The sequence below is a fragment of the Merops nubicus genome, unplaced genomic scaffold, assembly GCF_000691845.1.
Source record: "Merops nubicus isolate BGI_N331 unplaced genomic scaffold, ASM69184v1 scaffold26008, whole genome shotgun sequence".
Lineage (NCBI taxonomy): Eukaryota > Metazoa > Chordata > Aves > Coraciiformes > Meropidae > Merops > Merops nubicus.
The window spans coordinates 4,286-21,892 of NW_008624053.1; the positions used below are offsets into that span (position 1 = coordinate 4,286).

Sequence of the window (17,607 nt, forward strand, 5' to 3'; positions counted from 1 at the left end):
ACTGCTTCCCTTTGTGAACCACAAAGTTTCTTCAACACTGCAGCCCTACTTTGACAAACTGTAAGCACAAGCAGAAATGTTCCTTGTACACTGGAATTGCTAAATAATTGGTTTCAGAGAAAAACAGTGATCTAGGGAGCCTGAGCTCAGATGTGTCTACATCTTTATGTGGGACTGCTCACTGCTCTTTCAGAGTGGAAGGATCAATTACTGGGTAACCCTCAGCACGCCAACCCTGCACCCACCAGGATCACCAACTACTGCCAGAGTGAGCACATCAAACCCCAGGGGTCTGTAGGACCTAACACACTGGTAGGCCTGCCTGTCTGTCTGACCTCTCCCAAACATCTCAGCTGATCTCCCCCATCACCACATCTCCTGATAAACTCACACGGGCAGCTCCACAGCAGCTCTGGGCTCTTCGCTCCTCTGAAGGCTTTTGACTTACTGTGAAAATGAGTAACTAGAATAACCCAAGGGAGAGGGCAAAAGAGCACCTCCACTCACAAAGTATGACAAAGCTCACAGATAGAAGGAATTATTACATCTATTTTTAACATCAAGCCAAAGCTTAAGGAGACAGTAGCACTTTTACTCGTCAAGATTTTTTCCGTTACTAAACCCTCCCAACTTTCTACAGATCATGAGTAGGAGTCAAAAAGGTTTTAAATTCTGCTCTGCTCCATCCCCCCTTATTCTTTGATTCTTCAAACTTTCCTAGTTGCTGTATTGGATTTTTAGCTGCACAGAAAAGTTTCTTTAAAAAAACACAAGCCAAAATTTTCATAGGCTTTCTCTGGCAAGATAATGAGATATCAGAATATTAGTAATGAAAACATAAAAATGATTCACAAAATTCATAATTCTATTCAGGGCTCAGAACACTTCCTTTTTTCCTCCCCTAAACATAGTGCCATCAATCATCTCTAGCCTTGTTCTTAACTTCCAGATGTTAAACATTTTTATGACTCCAGAGCAACACCTTATTCTCACCTCAGCATGAAAGGTGGAAAAGCCCAATATGATAATTTCAGATGCAGAGGAACCCATGTGTATCTGAAACACAGATTATATAACCTGCAAGGCACAACTACCACCAAACCTCAGCTCGACCCAGGCTAATTCATTTACAGATACTTCCATTGTATCTTCAGCATGAGAGGTGGAAAAGCCCAATATGATACACTTCAGATGCAGAGGAACCCACGTGTATCTGAAACACAGATTATAGAACCTGCAAAGCACAACTACCACCAAACCTCAGCTCGACCCAGGCTAATTCATTTACAGATACTTCCATTGTATCTTTCTTCCAGAGATGTCAAAGAACTCTGTAAACACCACCACAAAGATGCCAAACAAGCAAGGGGAAGGAGAGAGGCTGAAGTCAAATGTTAGTAGGAGTTCCAGGAAAAAAATTAAAGTAAATAATACCCCTGCACCAAATTACAGATTACTGCTGCCTTTGTCCAACATGTTTTATTCACAAAAACTTTTTTCTATACAAGAACTCTCCCTCTGACACTTACTTTGACCATGGCAACAAAAGGCATAACCTTCTTCATGTACTTCTTTAGCTCTGGCAGGGCGTTAAGCTCACTGGCAATGACTTTATTATCTGGCAGTTGACCTCCACTGACCTAAACATCAATGAACATTCATTAAAAAGTACAGGTAACATAAAAAAATTTGCCCTTTAATATCATATACCCTTCTTGCTTTCCCATAAATACCAGCAAGGTTCATCAGTATCATTAAGCCTACATACTATAATTTTATCATCCTTTCAAAACATTTCAAAAGTAAAATTTTAAAGCTCTGACCAAACAAAATCCCAGATAACTGCCATTCAGGCAACTCAGGATTATTCTGCATTTTTTTTATTCCTTTTGGTGACTATATATTAATATACTTAAATTTTCTACCAGAATGTATTTTAAATCCACATTTAAGCCTTATCACAAGCACGTTTTTAAGCACTATTTTCCTGAATTGTTTGGGGTTTGCATTCAAAATTTAGGTATTTTCAACAATCCTATTTACTGCATCAGACCAAACACCAGATTTTAATGCTGATGCAGAGAAAAACTTATAGAATGCCCAAAGTTGAGTACCCCAAAAGCAAATTTCACATGAGGAATACTGGTTTATCTCAATAACACAACTGGAGTAGTCACGGGTGGCTCTCATCTGTCAGCTGCAACACAGATTTGCTCAGGCTGAGAAGGATGGCTCACCAAGATGCCAAAAGCCACTCTCACCAGTTTCCCATGTCAGAAGCACAGACTCTGCTGCTTCCAGAAAAAGCTTATTATGACTGTTGTGTTGCATTTCAACATATTTCTTGCAACACTGCTGAAGGCTTTACGCCTACTCAAGGACCAGGACAATGCTTCTAAGCCCCCTCGCCTAGTAAGGCAGCATTACTTTGTCAGTCAGTGTTTCCTCAGAAATACACTTGGGAAGGATATTTTAAAAGCTAACCACTTACTAATGAAAAAAATAACAGATCATGGGCCATTTTTTATTCAGATTGACAAAACCCAATCAAATCATTCTGTGAAATCAATGACATTCCTTGCGACATTTCCATTTAGCACCAAAATTTGACAGTTGTAAAAGCATAAAGAAAATCCAATATATCTTGCTTTATACTTAAATAATTTGGTAAAAAATTACAGCTTATAAGCTTTTTACAGTCAGAAGAAAACAAAGAGCCCAGAAAAAAGCAGGTAAGCATTCTAAAGAAGCACAAAAGGGTGCCCACCTGGTGGTGCCTGCGCAGGGCCGATAAGGTGGTGTGCTGCCATGGTGGGTAGTTCTTTGCCACGTAGATGGTACAGTGAGAAGGCTTCTGGGAAGGTTCCTTTGTACTTTTCTAAGAAAACAAAGAAAAAAAAAATCAGGAGGAGTCCTTAGGCACTGCAGAATTACCATGTGTGCACACTCCAAACCATGCTCTGGCACTCCCCACCTTTCCCTTTGCAGGTGCCCCGTAGCTCTTGAGCCGGAGCCGCAGCTCGTGGGCCGTCTCCATGAGGTACTGAGAGGAGCGGATCAACACCTCATCCACGGCCCCCGCCTCCGGCCAGCGGGCTCCCAGGATGGAGCTGGGCTTTGAAGAGAGGGAGAAACCACATGCACTGAGATGAAAACACACATCAGCACATTTTTCAGCCCATTACAGCCTGACTGGAACCTGGAGTTTAGCCAGCTTGGTCCAAACTCCTCCACTTCTACCCGGGCTGTAAAGCAGTAAGAATACAGCCACTAATGTTTATTTGCAACTCTCATGGACTGTACATGCAGTGAAACCTGCCACAGAGCTACAGAACTCCACCTACAAGCACAAGGCACTTAAAAAAAAACAGTTTCATGCGTAAGTGTTGGAATATTGCATTATCTGGTTTCATTTTAGATGACCTCTGTGAGTAGATAACCAAAGTGACTTGTATTAAAGTCACAGATATCACCATGGTAACAGGCTAACTCTGTATGTTCACTGTCCTATAGACAATAAGTTATCATGGCTCTTTGTATTGTAAGACACATTTCTTATACTTGCATATGAAGTCATCCATAAGTCTGATATGAGCCTAACTAAAAACCAGTAAAAGCTTAGATCCAAAGCAAATGACACAAGTGAAGCATTAGTACCTTTCCCAGAAGTGACCAGATGTGCTCACATAAGTGGGGACAGATGGGAGCCAGCAGCAGAGTCTGAACTTCAATAAACTGGAACACCAGCTCTCTGTGCATCCCTTCTATGGCCAGCTCCCGGTACTTGTCTTTAGCTGCCTGAAACACAGCCAGCAGAGCCAACATTAACACCCTCCCCCTGCCACAGAGGAACTGAGAGCACACACAACTCCCTGCACCAGTGTGCCCTGAGAATGTCAGCAGCTCAGATAACAGATTCTTACAAGAACTGTATTTTCCTGAAGCACCCAGTGTGAACCTGTCAGATGGCCACTTGATTTTTTGCATGAATATGGTACTTTTTAAAAAGTGTTTATTGACATAGAAATAAAAGACAAAAACATCCACAACCACATACCAGGTACCAACATCCCAAACCCCTGGCATAAAGAATCTCATAAGTACTAAGAAAAAGGCAATGAACATGACCTATCATCATACACAGAACTCAGCCAACTTAATCATGTTCCTGATATCATAAAGGCACCCCACAAAGAGGGTCTGTGATTCACCAAGTGAACTCCATTTCCTGCAAGGAGTTTCTTATTACAAAGGAGCAAAAGAAAGGGAACACTCTCTTTAATAGTGCCTTTTTTAGAGCAGCTTTCTGTTTCTATAAGGTATCAGGAGCATTTGCAACATCACAGTGTAGCTCTGCAAAATGACACAAGCAGACTTTTATAATTTCAGATTTATTCCATTAAAGCACTCTTGTGTCTTGGCACAATTCTGATTCCAATTCAGCTGTATAATTAAGGATCAGAGACATCAGGATCAAAAGAAATCCACAAAGTGGCAAACACCAGGTATTACGTTTCTTACACGTAAAAAAGAGACCTCCTACCTGAAATTCAAAGAAGCCAGTTTTCAGAGCTTCCTTAAACATCAACTTCTCATAATTTTGGTCAGTCTTCATTATGCCTGCATTCATTTCACTAAGGAGGGAAGTAAAAACACCAATATTGCATGGTCTACCCCATATAGCAGCAACCCTGTGTAAAACAACACTATCCCTGTCCTCAGTGCAGCACAATCCCATAGCCTGTTCTGTAGTTGGCTTTGGTTTATGGAATTCATTAATTTGTAGCAGACAAAGAAAGCTGCAGAGATGCTCCATGTAAGAAAAAAGAAGTGGGCCAAGCTGTATTATCAGCCTTTGTACAGTACCTGGCAAAGACTCTGTCGTTGAAGGTGTTGGCAGGGCCACTTCTTAGGCTGTCTTTGTTTGCAATCATCTCCTTTACCCACTCCACCCACGTGTAGAGACGAAGAATACCAGCATCTGCCATGGCTTCCACGAAGTTGGCATCTTCAACAGTGTCTCCAGCATCAGCCAAGGCTAAACGCATGCCTGAAGGAAAGATGGAGCACGTGGAGAATGAAATGGGGCCTCCAGGAGGTCTCGAGGAGCAGTTCTTGGTTGAGACAAACGTGCTAATATGCACCCTGATTTTCAGCCAAGAACAGGGGGTAAACAGTACACTTACTGCAACTCAATACTCCAGTAAACCCACTGCTCCTCTGAGAGCAAAACACTCATTTCAGTCACTTTGGCATAATTGAAAACCACAAGCAGGTCAGAACACACTTACCATCTGCAGAAAACTTGTCAACAGCTTGAGTTAGGGTAAGAAAGTTGCCTGTAGATTTAGACATCTGAAAGAAACAGAAGTCTGTGTTTTCTCACACATCCATTTTGCTGTTGGATCAGCAGGACCAATACAAGGCTCTGAGCAAAGCACAGAGAAAGTATTCTCTCCTGAATCACAGCATGAGCAGTTTGGTAAACCTGAACGAGGTCTCACAGCAGGAGCAAGATTAAACTTCATAAGCACTCATCGAACTCCTGAACGTTCCACTTGTCCTGAGACTCACACGTGTTGTAACCACACACACCACAGCTGCAGGGAAGCAGCAGCTGCCCTCTGCACCATTTGAGTTCCACCCCAGACTTTGTTAGGCTTTGAAAAATGGGACAGCTGGGACCAAAATTTAATGTAAGAAATTACCTAAATTAAACTTAAATGCTACTCCCAAATTGCTATTTTATGCTCATCCTGCATTGATTTTTCAGACTCTAGTGGTAGTTTTGTGCTTTGTATCAGACAGTCTCCAAGGCCCGATTCCTAGGTTCAGGCACTTCTAATTAAATTTTAGAACTTACATATATGAGCAAGTTACTGGCACAAATTCTTCCTGCTTACTGCACCCACCCCAAGGCTTAACAAAGCTAAAATTTAGTCCAAAATTTAAAAAAACCCTCATTCTACGTATTACCCTAAAATTTAACAGAAATGCACCAAACCCTTTACTAAATTGGTGAAGCTATTTGAGAGCTTAAGAGAAGTGTTACACAGAGTTGGAAGAATGAAAAACTAGAGGGACCAAAGAAGAAACTAGAATATTCACTAACTCCTCCTTTTAAATTCCATGAAAGATTTTTTCCAGTCTGTCTGCCAAGTGCCTATTTTGACAACCACAAAAGGCATCTCACACATGAAACCTCACTATACCTTTTCAGAATTGAGGAGGAGATGTCCATTTGCTCTCACAGCCACTGGCCATTTTTCTCTGTTTAAAGATAAGATAGAAGGCATTTGGTAAAGTACATCTACTCCCTCTTTTTAAAAAAGGAACAAACATTTTTTGTTCCAGTTTTGTTTGAACACCTCAAGTGAGAGCTTCAAAAAATACCTTGGGGGTGACTTAAAAAAAAGTGTCCTTGAAGATGAAAAGAACTCAAACTTAAAGGCTAGGGACTATCATTGCCAAAATGCAAAGCAGGGAGTGCTGTACCTGCAATTAAATTCATTTATCCCACCTCTCTGTTCAGCTATGTCTAATTTAAAGACCAGTGACTGGCATTGCTCAACAGCACTCCACAGAGCTGGGCAGGCCCCACATATCTCTTCCAGCAGATATCAAACTCCTCACAATCACCTTTACTACTCACCAGAAAACAGCTTTTCCTATATAGAGTTTTACACAACTCTTTAGTAGAGGTTGAAGGGATTGCAGACATGACATCTCCATGCCCAGTACTACATCCCTCTAAAAGCACCATGTGATTGGCAACGAATCTCAGCCTGTCCTGTGCAGTTCATGGGAATATACAAACTGCTCTAATGATCCTCCAAAAGTAACGAAGAAAACCTAATGATGATAAAGTCACTCACACTGCAGGATGGAAATTCACAGGAGATGTTTGGCCTTTATAAAACAGGCGTGAAAAAGAGCCTCAAACAATTCCAACATCAGCTGCCTTTGGATTTAGCTCTAGATGCTGCTACTCTGGATTGCCTCCTGTCCAAAGGAAGAAAGAGCCCTGAAGATGCAGCAACACTGCTTCACTGTGTTTCTACACAGACCCTCTACAGGAGCACCAAGCCAAGGTACTGTTCAGTTAGGGCATGCTAGATGCTAGAATTCCAGTGCTTGGAACAGACAGGATATCAGCAAGTCAACCTCTACCTGAAATAAAGTTTTAGAATTTGTTTGTAAGAATCTTGCATCTTAAAATCTTCAAAGGTATCCAGAAAAAAAAAAGGAGAAATAATAGTAAAAAGCCTTCAATTTCAATAACTTCTACTATAAAAAACTGTAACAAAGCTGTGCTATGACAGAATACATTTTCAACCTAATTCTAAATGTTGTACAGTACAAAAAAAAATGCACTGGCAAGCATATCAGAACTTCAAACTCCCTGGGTTTTCCTTCTGCACACCTGCTTATCTCCAAACTTACCTCTGATCTGCCCACATAGCCACGTGATTATAGAGGTAGTATGACAGATGATTTGGAACAAGATCTTTGCCAGAAGCTCTGAGATCCACAGGATACCAAAATTCAAACTCCTCCTTTAGCTTGTCCAACTTTTCCTTTGGAATCTCTGTTTTAGGAAATGGAGCTGCCTTGAAGAAGATGTAATCCCAAACTTCTCTGCTCATTTGATGTGCCCTGCACAGAATCAGTCAGTCCCATATGGAGATGTCAGTAAAAGTTCCTCTTACACTCCACAGCAGTTTGTATAAGACAGCTTGAAGCCATTGAGTCACCCTCACAACAAGCTCCACTTGATCAGGAGAGCCAGCATGGACAGAGCATACAGGTACTTTGTCAGATGAGCAAGTCCAGCATCAGAAACAAAATCAGAACTCAGAACTGCCCAAACCCTGCACTGCCTAAACTGCCCTTTGATATTCCCCAATAAAGCATGAAGACTCCCACTGAAAAAAAGTAAATAATAATTAAAGCATAATCTTGAACATCCTGGAAACCTGATCATTTCTTTTCCAGATGCCTATACCCCCACCCCAGCACCACTTGTGACCTTAACTGAGCACTGAACACCTATCACTGTTGGCTCAGCTGCACTGGGTCACACAGCCACTCCTCTTGGCTTTCACAAGAGGCAAAGAGCAGAGCACAAGAAAGTCATTCCACAACCCAAGGTTGCCTCCTGCATGGAAAAAATAGTGTTCTTCTCCCACTTTGAATGGAATTAACCCATTCAAAATTAACACTTGCTGTAAGATACATTTTACCAACTACTAGAGGTAGGATCCACAATTTTCAATGACAGTGCTGATGAGGTGCAGCTTAGGCCCACAGCTCTGCAGCCCCTGGCCTGTGTTAAACATCCTCCTTCCTTCTGCAGAGATTTTTATTTGCAGCTCCTTACAATTTCACTCAAGTCTGTCAGACACTATCTGCACACATTTCAAACCAAATCATTTCAAATCAAAGTTTACTATTTGTTAAGCTCTCCTAAGGTGCCTTGACCTGTATTGTGCAGGGAGGAAAATCACTCTTGATTCAAAGTACCTCCAATGTCTCAAGTAGTTCCAATGACAGTTGAGACCACCAGTCTAAAATAAAATCTCACCTGCAGCAGCTCACTGCACCAGTTCTGGCAGTGACTGTTCCATGCCTCACATTACTGTGCTGCCCTGCCACTCAGCTTCTAGGTTTTGTGCCAAAGATCATGGTGACCCAGTGGTGACTGACACAATGCACCACAAATCCCCTCTCACTTCACCCCACAGAGTGACTCTTACTAAAGTGTGCTTGCTAGCACTGTAAGAAAGAAGTTACCTGCTCGTGCTAAAGTACCCTCTAGTTGTATATACTTAATACATCAAATCTCTAATTCAGTGCTCAGGATGATCACTCCAAAGTTTGTCCCCAGCCATGACTCATATGTAGTAGCTTCTCTAGAATTGCAGAGTTTTGAACCAAAATGAAAGCCCTGCCAAGGCTTTCAGAACTATTTCCATTTGGAAGAATCTTTACTCTTTTTTTTTTTTTTTGAGATTATTTACAGCATCAAATAAGGCCAAGATCCAGTTGCAATGTGTAAACTACTTCAGGAAATAGTTGATAAAACAGGCAGAATTAGAGCCTAAGATTCAAGACAAGACTGTAAGTGGGTTCTTTAAAATTCCAGATGAGTTGTCTTGTCTTATCTCATCTGACCTTTCACTGGCAGATCACAACCACTCTAGCCAAGAGGTGACAGAGCAGACCTAGGAGGTATTTTTGCACAAATGCCTTCTCCAGATGGAGAATCTAAGAATTACCAACTTTTTACACAGCAACAAAACTAAGTGCTAATCTTGCTCACTCTGTACACTGAAGCACACAATTTTTTACTATAGTTGCAAAGCAGTCTAAGTAAGCAGAGATGTTTCTGAAACCGATCACCCAAAACCACCTGGCAAGAACCATCTGAAGGCAAGTCAAACAAGCAATAAAAATGTGATTTCCTCTGCAGACAGTTCTGCTTTCAGCACCATTCCTCCTCTCTCTCTCTGGCCACTATACTCCTTTCCTTTTTTCCCTCTTGCAAATTTGCTGTGACTTAGCTGACAACAGATTAAGTTTTAACAGTGATGCTTTTTAATCACAAAAGCAGAGAATTGGACTCTGGGGCAAGTTTTTGTCAAGAACAATTCAGGAAACAAGCACACCAAATTAAAAAAGAAAAGTTAATGATCTGCTCCTTACTTGATGCCTAAAGGAGATTCTCCTTGGCCCCTCAGGTTACCTCCCTGTAACAGATGAGCCACTGTGTAGTAGGCCATGTAGATAGTTGAGTCAGAGAGAGACTCTATCAGCCACTGCTGATCCCAGGGCAGCCGGGTACCTAGAAGGGATGGAAGCCACGTGGCAGCTACAGTCAGCACCATCCCCACCCACACACAGCACACTCCAGCACACACAAGCAGTTTAGCACTTTCATTGGAACATCTGTATGCACACATCCATGCATGCAAGTACTCATGCTTATGCTTGTAAAAACTCCTTTTAAAAAAAATTCAACTTATGCATTTGAAAATTTTATTAAAATACTATTTTTGTAGTCGGCTTAATACAATCATCAAACATGTTTCAGCTCATGATGGTTTGCTGTGTATTCCAATGCAGCTCTAACAGCTGTCCCATGACATAGGCCACATGACAAACGCCAGTGAGAATTTAAGAACACCCAGGTGAAGTGACAGCACCACCCTCATGAAGCACTGAGTGAGAAAAGGAGTGTTTTGCCTACCTAAGCCATATGTCCTGGAGCACGCATGCTCTTGTAGCCAGCCTAATGCAGCTTCAAAATTTCTCCTAGTCTCTTCACAAAACCTGTAAAGAATAAGCTGTTACTCCCCTCAGCCCTCTTACATCACCACCACCAGCAGTCACTCCCTTTACACCTGCTTTTGTCACTCACGTCTCCAGATGTTCCAAGCACTCCAATGTCTGTTTCTTCCAGTTCTCTTCACCATAATCCAAATACCTAGTCAGGAAAAGTTTATTGTAATAAAGCAATCCACAAGTAGGATATAATTCAGTGGTAACTTTAAAACTACAGCTTTACTTACCACTGATCACAAAGGGCCACGACACATTCATCAGCAGACCTTGATATAACTTGTTTCTCAGGCTCCATATAGATCATGGCTTCGGCCTAAGAAATGAAAGGGCAAAAAAACCCCAAGATTTAAGTACTTTAGCAAAGTCTTGAAAAGCTTCACATCTTACTAAAAAGCATCTTCTCCATTCTGATCTGGTTTACAGCATTTGTTGCAGAGCTTTCACCACTGCACAGGCTCTCTGCCCCAGTGTTCCCTTCAGCAAAGTGGGGGTGACCCCTGACCAAGTACTTCTGGGGTCCCCGTTCAGCTCAGCCTGCAGTGCTGCAGCAGCACAGGAACCCTGTAAATACACCTACAGCCTCTCCCACTTCCAGGCCTCAACAGGAAAACCTTACCAGAGACAGGACATGGTCATTGCTCACCTGCAGCTCCCCCTCCTCTGCATGATGGACCCCAGAAACGGGGTGTTCACATGTCCCAGCCTTTATTGGCAGGCTTGAGAAAGGCTGACAATTCAGACCCTACACTTCCAGTACCTTCCCAATCATACCAAAGATTAAATCACACGACCAAAGTACGTCCTAGACATGATGTGATGAAGCAGGCAATAAGAGCTATTCATCCCACTTAGTCCCAGAACACAGGGTCATCCTTTTAGCAGTACTTTGTACTCCACAGCAACCCAAAGCACCACTAAGAGGTGCAGAACCAAAACAAAGAGGTTTCCTCAGTGACTCTGCTACTGAGAAAGGACAAAACACATCCCTTAGAAGCAGCTTTGTACATTCTATCACATACATTATCCACCATCATCTTCTGAATAACCTTCTTGACATCTTGAACTTTTTGTCCTTTGAATCCATCCACCAACATGACCTGTAAAAAAAAAAAATAAATCAAGTCCTGTGATTGATGTTTTGAGTTACAAGAAACAGGAGCAACAGCTCTTCAGATCAACATAAAGAAATAGCAGTTGCTGTAACCTATGATGTGCAAAAAAATAGGAATAAAGGTGGTTTTTTTTCATTAAGTCATCTCTACCCAAAATGAGTTTGTATATATGTCAGCAGGCACACAAGCAACCCAACACAGACAGTCAGAAATAAATATTGCTGCCAGCTTACAAGAAAACAGCTCAGAAATACATCATAGTAAACCAATACACAAGTAAAGAGAAGAAGGGGGAAAAAAATCAAACCAAAATATCCACACCATGTTGCTCTTTTCATATCAGTTTCCAAAACAATACTTGTAAGAAAAATGATCAGGTCCCCAGAAGGTGATAACTTGCTAGGAAATCATGATCATATCAGTTTGCCATCCTACATTCTTCCATTCTCTAATTCTACACAACACCCCCAACTGCAGAACCTTACTGCAGGGGAAGTCTAAAGGGAAAGTAGTCTGGGGAAAAAGGAAAAAAAAAAATTACATCTTCTTTCTTGCAGTCTAGTTTCTTTTTTAAATTCTTTACCTTTATCCAATTTTCTTTTCCTCCTAAGCAAACTCAGCAAGAAAACACTTATCAAAATCTTTTATTACTTACTCCCTCATAAAATCCTTGCAGGTACACTCTCTCCTTGGCCTCAGCAAGCTTCTCTCTGTCATTCTGGCTCTGGATTTTGAGCTCATCACAGATAAATGGAGCACAAAGGTTGCCATAGCCTGGGATTTCAATGATGGGCACCTGAGTTAACAAAAGAGTGTCAGATATTCAGTTCAAATTATCACAAAGATTTATTTCCCAAATTTTGCAAGCTTCACCAAAAATGATGCATTGAACACACCAGAGACATGCATATTTAGCTTGGTTTGCAGTCCCTAGGCAGACCTAGGAGTCTGAACAGGGGATTATGAAGGGGAACAGACAGTCCTTAACAGCTGCCTGAAAGTGTGTGTGCTACAGGGCAGCTGGGCCAAAAGCAGTGTGAACCAAAGAACCCTGGCAGCAGCAGAAGCAGGTGCCTGGGCTGTCCAACTGCTGCTGGACCCAGCTGCTGAAAAAACTGCTGCCCATGCACTTGCAGCACCAGATACTCATCCAGTCACCTCTGAAGTATTGGTGCAACTTCACCCATCGAATCCGGAATTCCTGTCAGTCCCCAGTGTGACTCCTGACCCACCCTCCTGTAGGCAAGAACCCCAAAGCACCTCCTGACACCACGCTGGGCTGTGCCAGTCCTGGGGCCAGCATGTGGAACCACTGCAGAACAGTGGGATGGCTCCACCTCTAACCTGTGCTTTCTAACAAAAACTGGCTCAGCCACGAGTCTGCATTAACAGTGAGGGAACTTTAGCTGTTAGCATAGAACAGCTACAACACCAATCTAGCCATTAAGGCTGTAAGCTTTAATCAACCAACAGGTCATCAGTATAACGATGAAATCCATTCTCCAAGGATGAATACACTCCTTTATCTCTAAAGTACAGCATGGAGTAACAAATCTCAGTTGCAACCCCTCACAGACCAAACATTACACCTATAGCAGAACAGGAGAACTCTGAACTTTGCAGCTCTTTCAGCTGGGGAGGGCTTTAAATGGACATTCTGGAAAAGGAAGGCATGGGTCTGGGCACATTTCCCACCAGTGAATACAAAGCCAGAGTACTGCAGATGGACACACATGGATGTACCTACTGGTTCAAATGGCAGGACCATTTCATCTTTGATGCCATACTTCACCCTCAAAGCCTTTGAAAGAAAAACAGAGGTAAAATACAGAGCAGAAATTTTCTAGATTTAAAGGTTTTCATCCATTCATAGGGTATTTTTTGTACATAAGATTTTATTATAAAGTAGATAAAGCCAATTCCCCACCTTCCCTTCATTTCTCACACCTGAGTTTAACACCCTCCTCATTTTCAGGTCATTCTTTGTCATAACTGTCTACATTCTCAAGAGGTGAAGAAACAGTATTGCTCTAGCCTGAAAATAAGTGGGATGAAAATTCAAGAGGCAGAGACAGCTGTTCAGACAATGATGTACTCTTAAGCTGTAATAGCAACAGCTAACTTAAACCTCATTTGAAATTCACACAAAGGTCTCAATCTCATCTGTGGAAGGCATTTCCACAAAAGGAATTTATTTCTATTTCACTGGTATCCTTCTCTACCCTAACATGCAGCAGAAGTTACATGACTCTCATCCAAAACTCTTCCTGAAGTCTGAAAGAAACACCTATCCCAGCCCAGCTGGTTTTAACTTCATTTATTTTTAACTACTTTGATTTCAAACTAGAGATGGCCAAACTGCAGTTAAAGAGAATGTCATTTTACCCACTGGATATCCACTTTCAGCCCTTCACACGACAGAAAGGGAACAGAAGCAATTCAGTTACCACACCAACCTGCTTTTTTTTCAAGTCTCTCAGGGCGGCAATGTCATCCGGAGAATCCGAGGGAACGCTTGTTACCACTCCAGTTCCTTGAGAACAGATCAGAGGATTAATCAACATGTACTGAATGCAGAGTGCACATGGAATGGGCTCTGGCAAGAGGCTGCTGTGAAGGTACCTTTGTCCTCCTTGATGGTGAGCATGGGAAGGGCATAGATCACTTTGTAGGTGGTGAGAGGTGCCGAAAGCGCAGCGCCGAGGATCTCCTACACAGGATGAAGGAAGATGTCAGAAGGAGCAGCACCTCTCCAGCCTAGCTGAGGGAGCTCTGCTGGCTGGCAGGCTTTAAACCTGCTGGCTTTCCTCACACATCACAGACAAACCAACTGAAAGGTCAGCTGCAAGATGCTTACTTCTCCCATCAGCTCCTTGACAACAGGCACGACTCCGTTATCTCTGGTGAAGCCCTGGTAGGACATGTTCCTGGCAGCTCTCTGGGTGCAGATGAAAATATCCCCATCCACAGTTTCAAAGCCAATGTACTTCATATCCGGGCGAACCCAGCAGTTGGTCTGCCCAAACATGGTCTCTGGTCGGAGCGTAGCAGCCACCAAGAAGATATTTTTTCCTCTTAGGCCACTGGGAGGAAAAAGGTATTTTATAAGTCAATAAAACCAAAACATTTGGGGCAATACAGGACATGCTTTTAAGCTAATATGATCTTTGGAGTAACATTTCCTAAGGGATGAAAGTGGGTCACTAAGATCCTTGCATGGCTTTTGTTGGTGTTGTGCTTTGTTTTGTTTTTTAAACTCCACAGACTAGCAAATGTAGCAGCTCAAAAGAGAGAGCAAGTCTTTGAAGTGACAGAAATAACAGGGTAAAATTAAATTCTGCTTCAGACAAAACAGACTAATTCAGTGTTCACTTTCAGCCATAAGATAGAACCTATTTGCTATTACAAATTCAAGACCTACCTTAATTTTGCAGGATAAGGATCTAACACTTTCATCTTTATCAGGGTGTACTCCTGAGGCCCGACACCCTACAGTTCACAGAAATAATGCAGTAATCAATACCTGACATTAACTCAAGCAGCAAAGAAAATAAATCCTATTCTGCAGTAACCTAACCCAAATGCTGTAAGGTACTGATGCATTCTCCAAAGTAAATTGTATTTCCATTGGTACAAATGTGTTTACTAAAATGCACACTAGAGAGGCTACATATTATTCTTGTGTCCAAAAATTTACTCATCACAGTGCTTATCTCAGCAACATAAGTTAATAACAGCTTATTTTTTGTTCCAGAGAGATAATGATGAACATAGTGATGCTGCTAGCACAAATTGCTAAATAACCACAGAAAACAGCTACAATGGAAAATACAATCCACTGTTCAAGACAAATATTCTCAATAGAGTTCATTCAATTTTCACATGTGCTGACAAGTGAGAATTGATAACTATGTACAAAATGCACCCTGCTTCAAGACACAATTTATTTTTCCATTCAGTATTTAAGATCATAAGCAATACATACAAATGTCAATTAACAACATTACCTCTCCTGTTTGCCTGTCGTGATCCATGCAAGGCTGTCCATCTTTTGGAGAATAAATTGTGTACCTAGAAAACAGTATGTTTGCATTTAGTAGCAAATACCATAACATGTAGACCAAGAATGATCCAAGGGCTGGAGCAGCTCTGCTGTGAGGATACGACTGAGGGAGTTGGGGCTGCTCAGTCTGGAGAAGAGAAGGCTCCAAGGTGACCTTATTGTGGCCCTCCAGTATCTTAGGGGGGCTACAAGAAAGCTGGGGAGGGACTTTTTAGGATCTCAAGTAACAACAGAACTAGAGGGAATGGGGCAAAGCTGGCAGTGGGCAGATTCAGGCTGGATGTGAGGAAGAAGTTCTTCACCATGAGAGTGGTGAGACCCTGGAATGGGTTGCCCAGGGAGGTGGTTGAGGCCCCATCCCTGGGGGTCTTTAAGGCCAGGCTGGAGGAGGCTCTGGGCAGCCTGATCTAGTGGGAGGTGTCCCTGCTCATGGCAGAGGGGTTGGAACTGGGGGATCCTTGTGGTCCCTTCCAACCTTGACAGATTCTGATCTGTTTTGGCAGAGGACTTTGGAGCCCTGGTGGCTCGGTGGTTGGACTTGATGATCTTGGAGGTCCCTTCCAACCTAAAGGATTCTATGATTCTTTATGAAAAAGAGAAATCTCTCTTAATGGTATTTTCAGATTTTGCAAGAGCTTTCAGTATGGGCCCTGTTCTGCTTTGAGCTGGTACCCATGGAGAAACTACAAGAGGAAGACAACCTCATCCACTTTGCTACCACCACACACTCTACTGCACAGTGCCTAACACAGCGTTTGCAGTGGAAGGATTCTAGTTTAACATGAGTTACAGACACCTTCTAGGGACATCTCACAGGGTTCCATGTTTAAGCTCATACATATTCACAACAAGCTCAGAGCTGAGTGCAGGCTTACCTTTTCCCAAACTTAATCTTATTTCTTTCCTTTAATGTAAGGAACTGCCATCGCACAAAGGAATCATAGTAAGGATTCACATCTGTAGTAATGAAGGAGCGTCTCCAGTCCACCTGGAAACGTGTTAGAGTCCCAGGTAAATAAATACAATAAAGAAATTCAAGGAACCTCACAACAAGACTATTATTTTTAAAATAAAAAGAAGTTTCTCTCCTATACGGTAATGCAAGCACACACGACACAGAGGGTGCATGCTTACAAACACAACTCTGCAGTCTGTGTGTGCACAGGCTTTGAGAGCTGAGATGTCAAAGACTCAAGGCCCCTTCTGCTGACTGTGAATTTTAGTAGTTTTTGTGGTAGCTTTAAACAACCACTCAAGCTGAATTTCAGCAGTACCTTGCCTCATAACCTCTATCTGCCTTTCTTTTGAAAATCTGTTGTCAGTCAGGCAAGTATCTTTATTTAATATCACACCATTACTATTCCTAAAGCTACAGCCAATACTGACTACAGAGCAGTTGTCCAGCATGGGAACAAGAGTGAGAGTCGTGGCTCCTTCACTCAGCTCTCCTTGCCCACTGCAATCACTGCACAGGGTGTCAGTGCTACAGAAGCAAGTGTTCAATCATCACCCAAGACTATTAAAGGTTCAATGAATAATTCCATAAATACCAGAAACATTTCTAGCATAACTGAGCTCTAGATTTTACGCAGTTACCTTCAGCCCCATGCTTTTCAGATCCTGGACAGCAAGGGGAGGGAAATAATCCAGCCAGTGCTCAGCTTCAGAAAAACGGACTACTTCTTCATCAGAAAGACCCAGAGCCTTCATGATTCCCCACTGGTATTTGGAAGAGCCAGTCTTGGCAGCAGCCTTACTCTGAAAGGACAACAGAAATTAGGAAATTGTACTCATGATAGCTTTATATGCTTCAGAGCTTTTTTCACTAAGAGCTTTTTCCCTCTATTAAAGTCACGGTTTCGGTTTCCAGATATCCCAGTCAGTATAATATCCTGGTGTCCTTTCTCTAGCAGTGAAGGATAATGATTAGAGTTTCTGATCTACACTTCTTCCTCACTTGGACCCAACAGTCGTATGCTAATCCCCCTTTTTCCAGCTGCTCAGTGCTGAGCTCTATCTGACCCCTCTGCAGAAGAGTGGGCTGCAAGGAACAACCAGTTCACTGAGGCCCTGGTCAAACAAAAGGGT

The 17,607-nt window shown here is 42.2% G+C and overlaps 1 protein-coding gene across 1 annotated transcript in view; it reads right to left on the bottom strand.

Moving 5' to 3' along the window:
• The window catches only part of LARS (leucyl-tRNA synthetase), a gene marked incomplete at both ends in the record, with an annotated part of 21,141 nt that extends 3,864 nt beyond the window's left edge, over window positions 1-17,277 (bottom strand). Inside the window, 23 exons of the mRNA XM_008945289.1 lie at window positions 1,530-1,640; window positions 2,768-2,878; window positions 2,975-3,115; window positions 3,658-3,798; window positions 4,544-4,634; window positions 4,867-5,050; window positions 5,292-5,355; window positions 6,213-6,270; window positions 7,444-7,656; window positions 9,706-9,844; window positions 10,250-10,332; window positions 10,421-10,486; window positions 10,572-10,657; window positions 11,364-11,441; window positions 12,112-12,252; window positions 13,204-13,257; window positions 13,913-13,989; window positions 14,079-14,166; window positions 14,314-14,539; window positions 14,878-14,945; window positions 15,464-15,527; window positions 16,395-16,507; window positions 17,116-17,277. Of these exons, the coding sequence (XP_008943537.1) occupies window positions 1,530-1,640; window positions 2,768-2,878; window positions 2,975-3,115; window positions 3,658-3,798; window positions 4,544-4,634; window positions 4,867-5,050; window positions 5,292-5,355; window positions 6,213-6,270; window positions 7,444-7,656; window positions 9,706-9,844; window positions 10,250-10,332; window positions 10,421-10,486; window positions 10,572-10,657; window positions 11,364-11,441; window positions 12,112-12,252; window positions 13,204-13,257; window positions 13,913-13,989; window positions 14,079-14,166; window positions 14,314-14,539; window positions 14,878-14,945; window positions 15,464-15,527; window positions 16,395-16,507; window positions 17,116-17,277 (2,559 nt within the window). The remainder of the gene's footprint in view (window positions 1-1,529; window positions 1,641-2,767; window positions 2,879-2,974; window positions 3,116-3,657; window positions 3,799-4,543; window positions 4,635-4,866; window positions 5,051-5,291; window positions 5,356-6,212; window positions 6,271-7,443; window positions 7,657-9,705; window positions 9,845-10,249; window positions 10,333-10,420; window positions 10,487-10,571; window positions 10,658-11,363; window positions 11,442-12,111; window positions 12,253-13,203; window positions 13,258-13,912; window positions 13,990-14,078; window positions 14,167-14,313; window positions 14,540-14,877; window positions 14,946-15,463; window positions 15,528-16,394; window positions 16,508-17,115) is intronic.
• Between the last annotated feature and the right edge of the window lie 330 nt (window positions 17,278-17,607).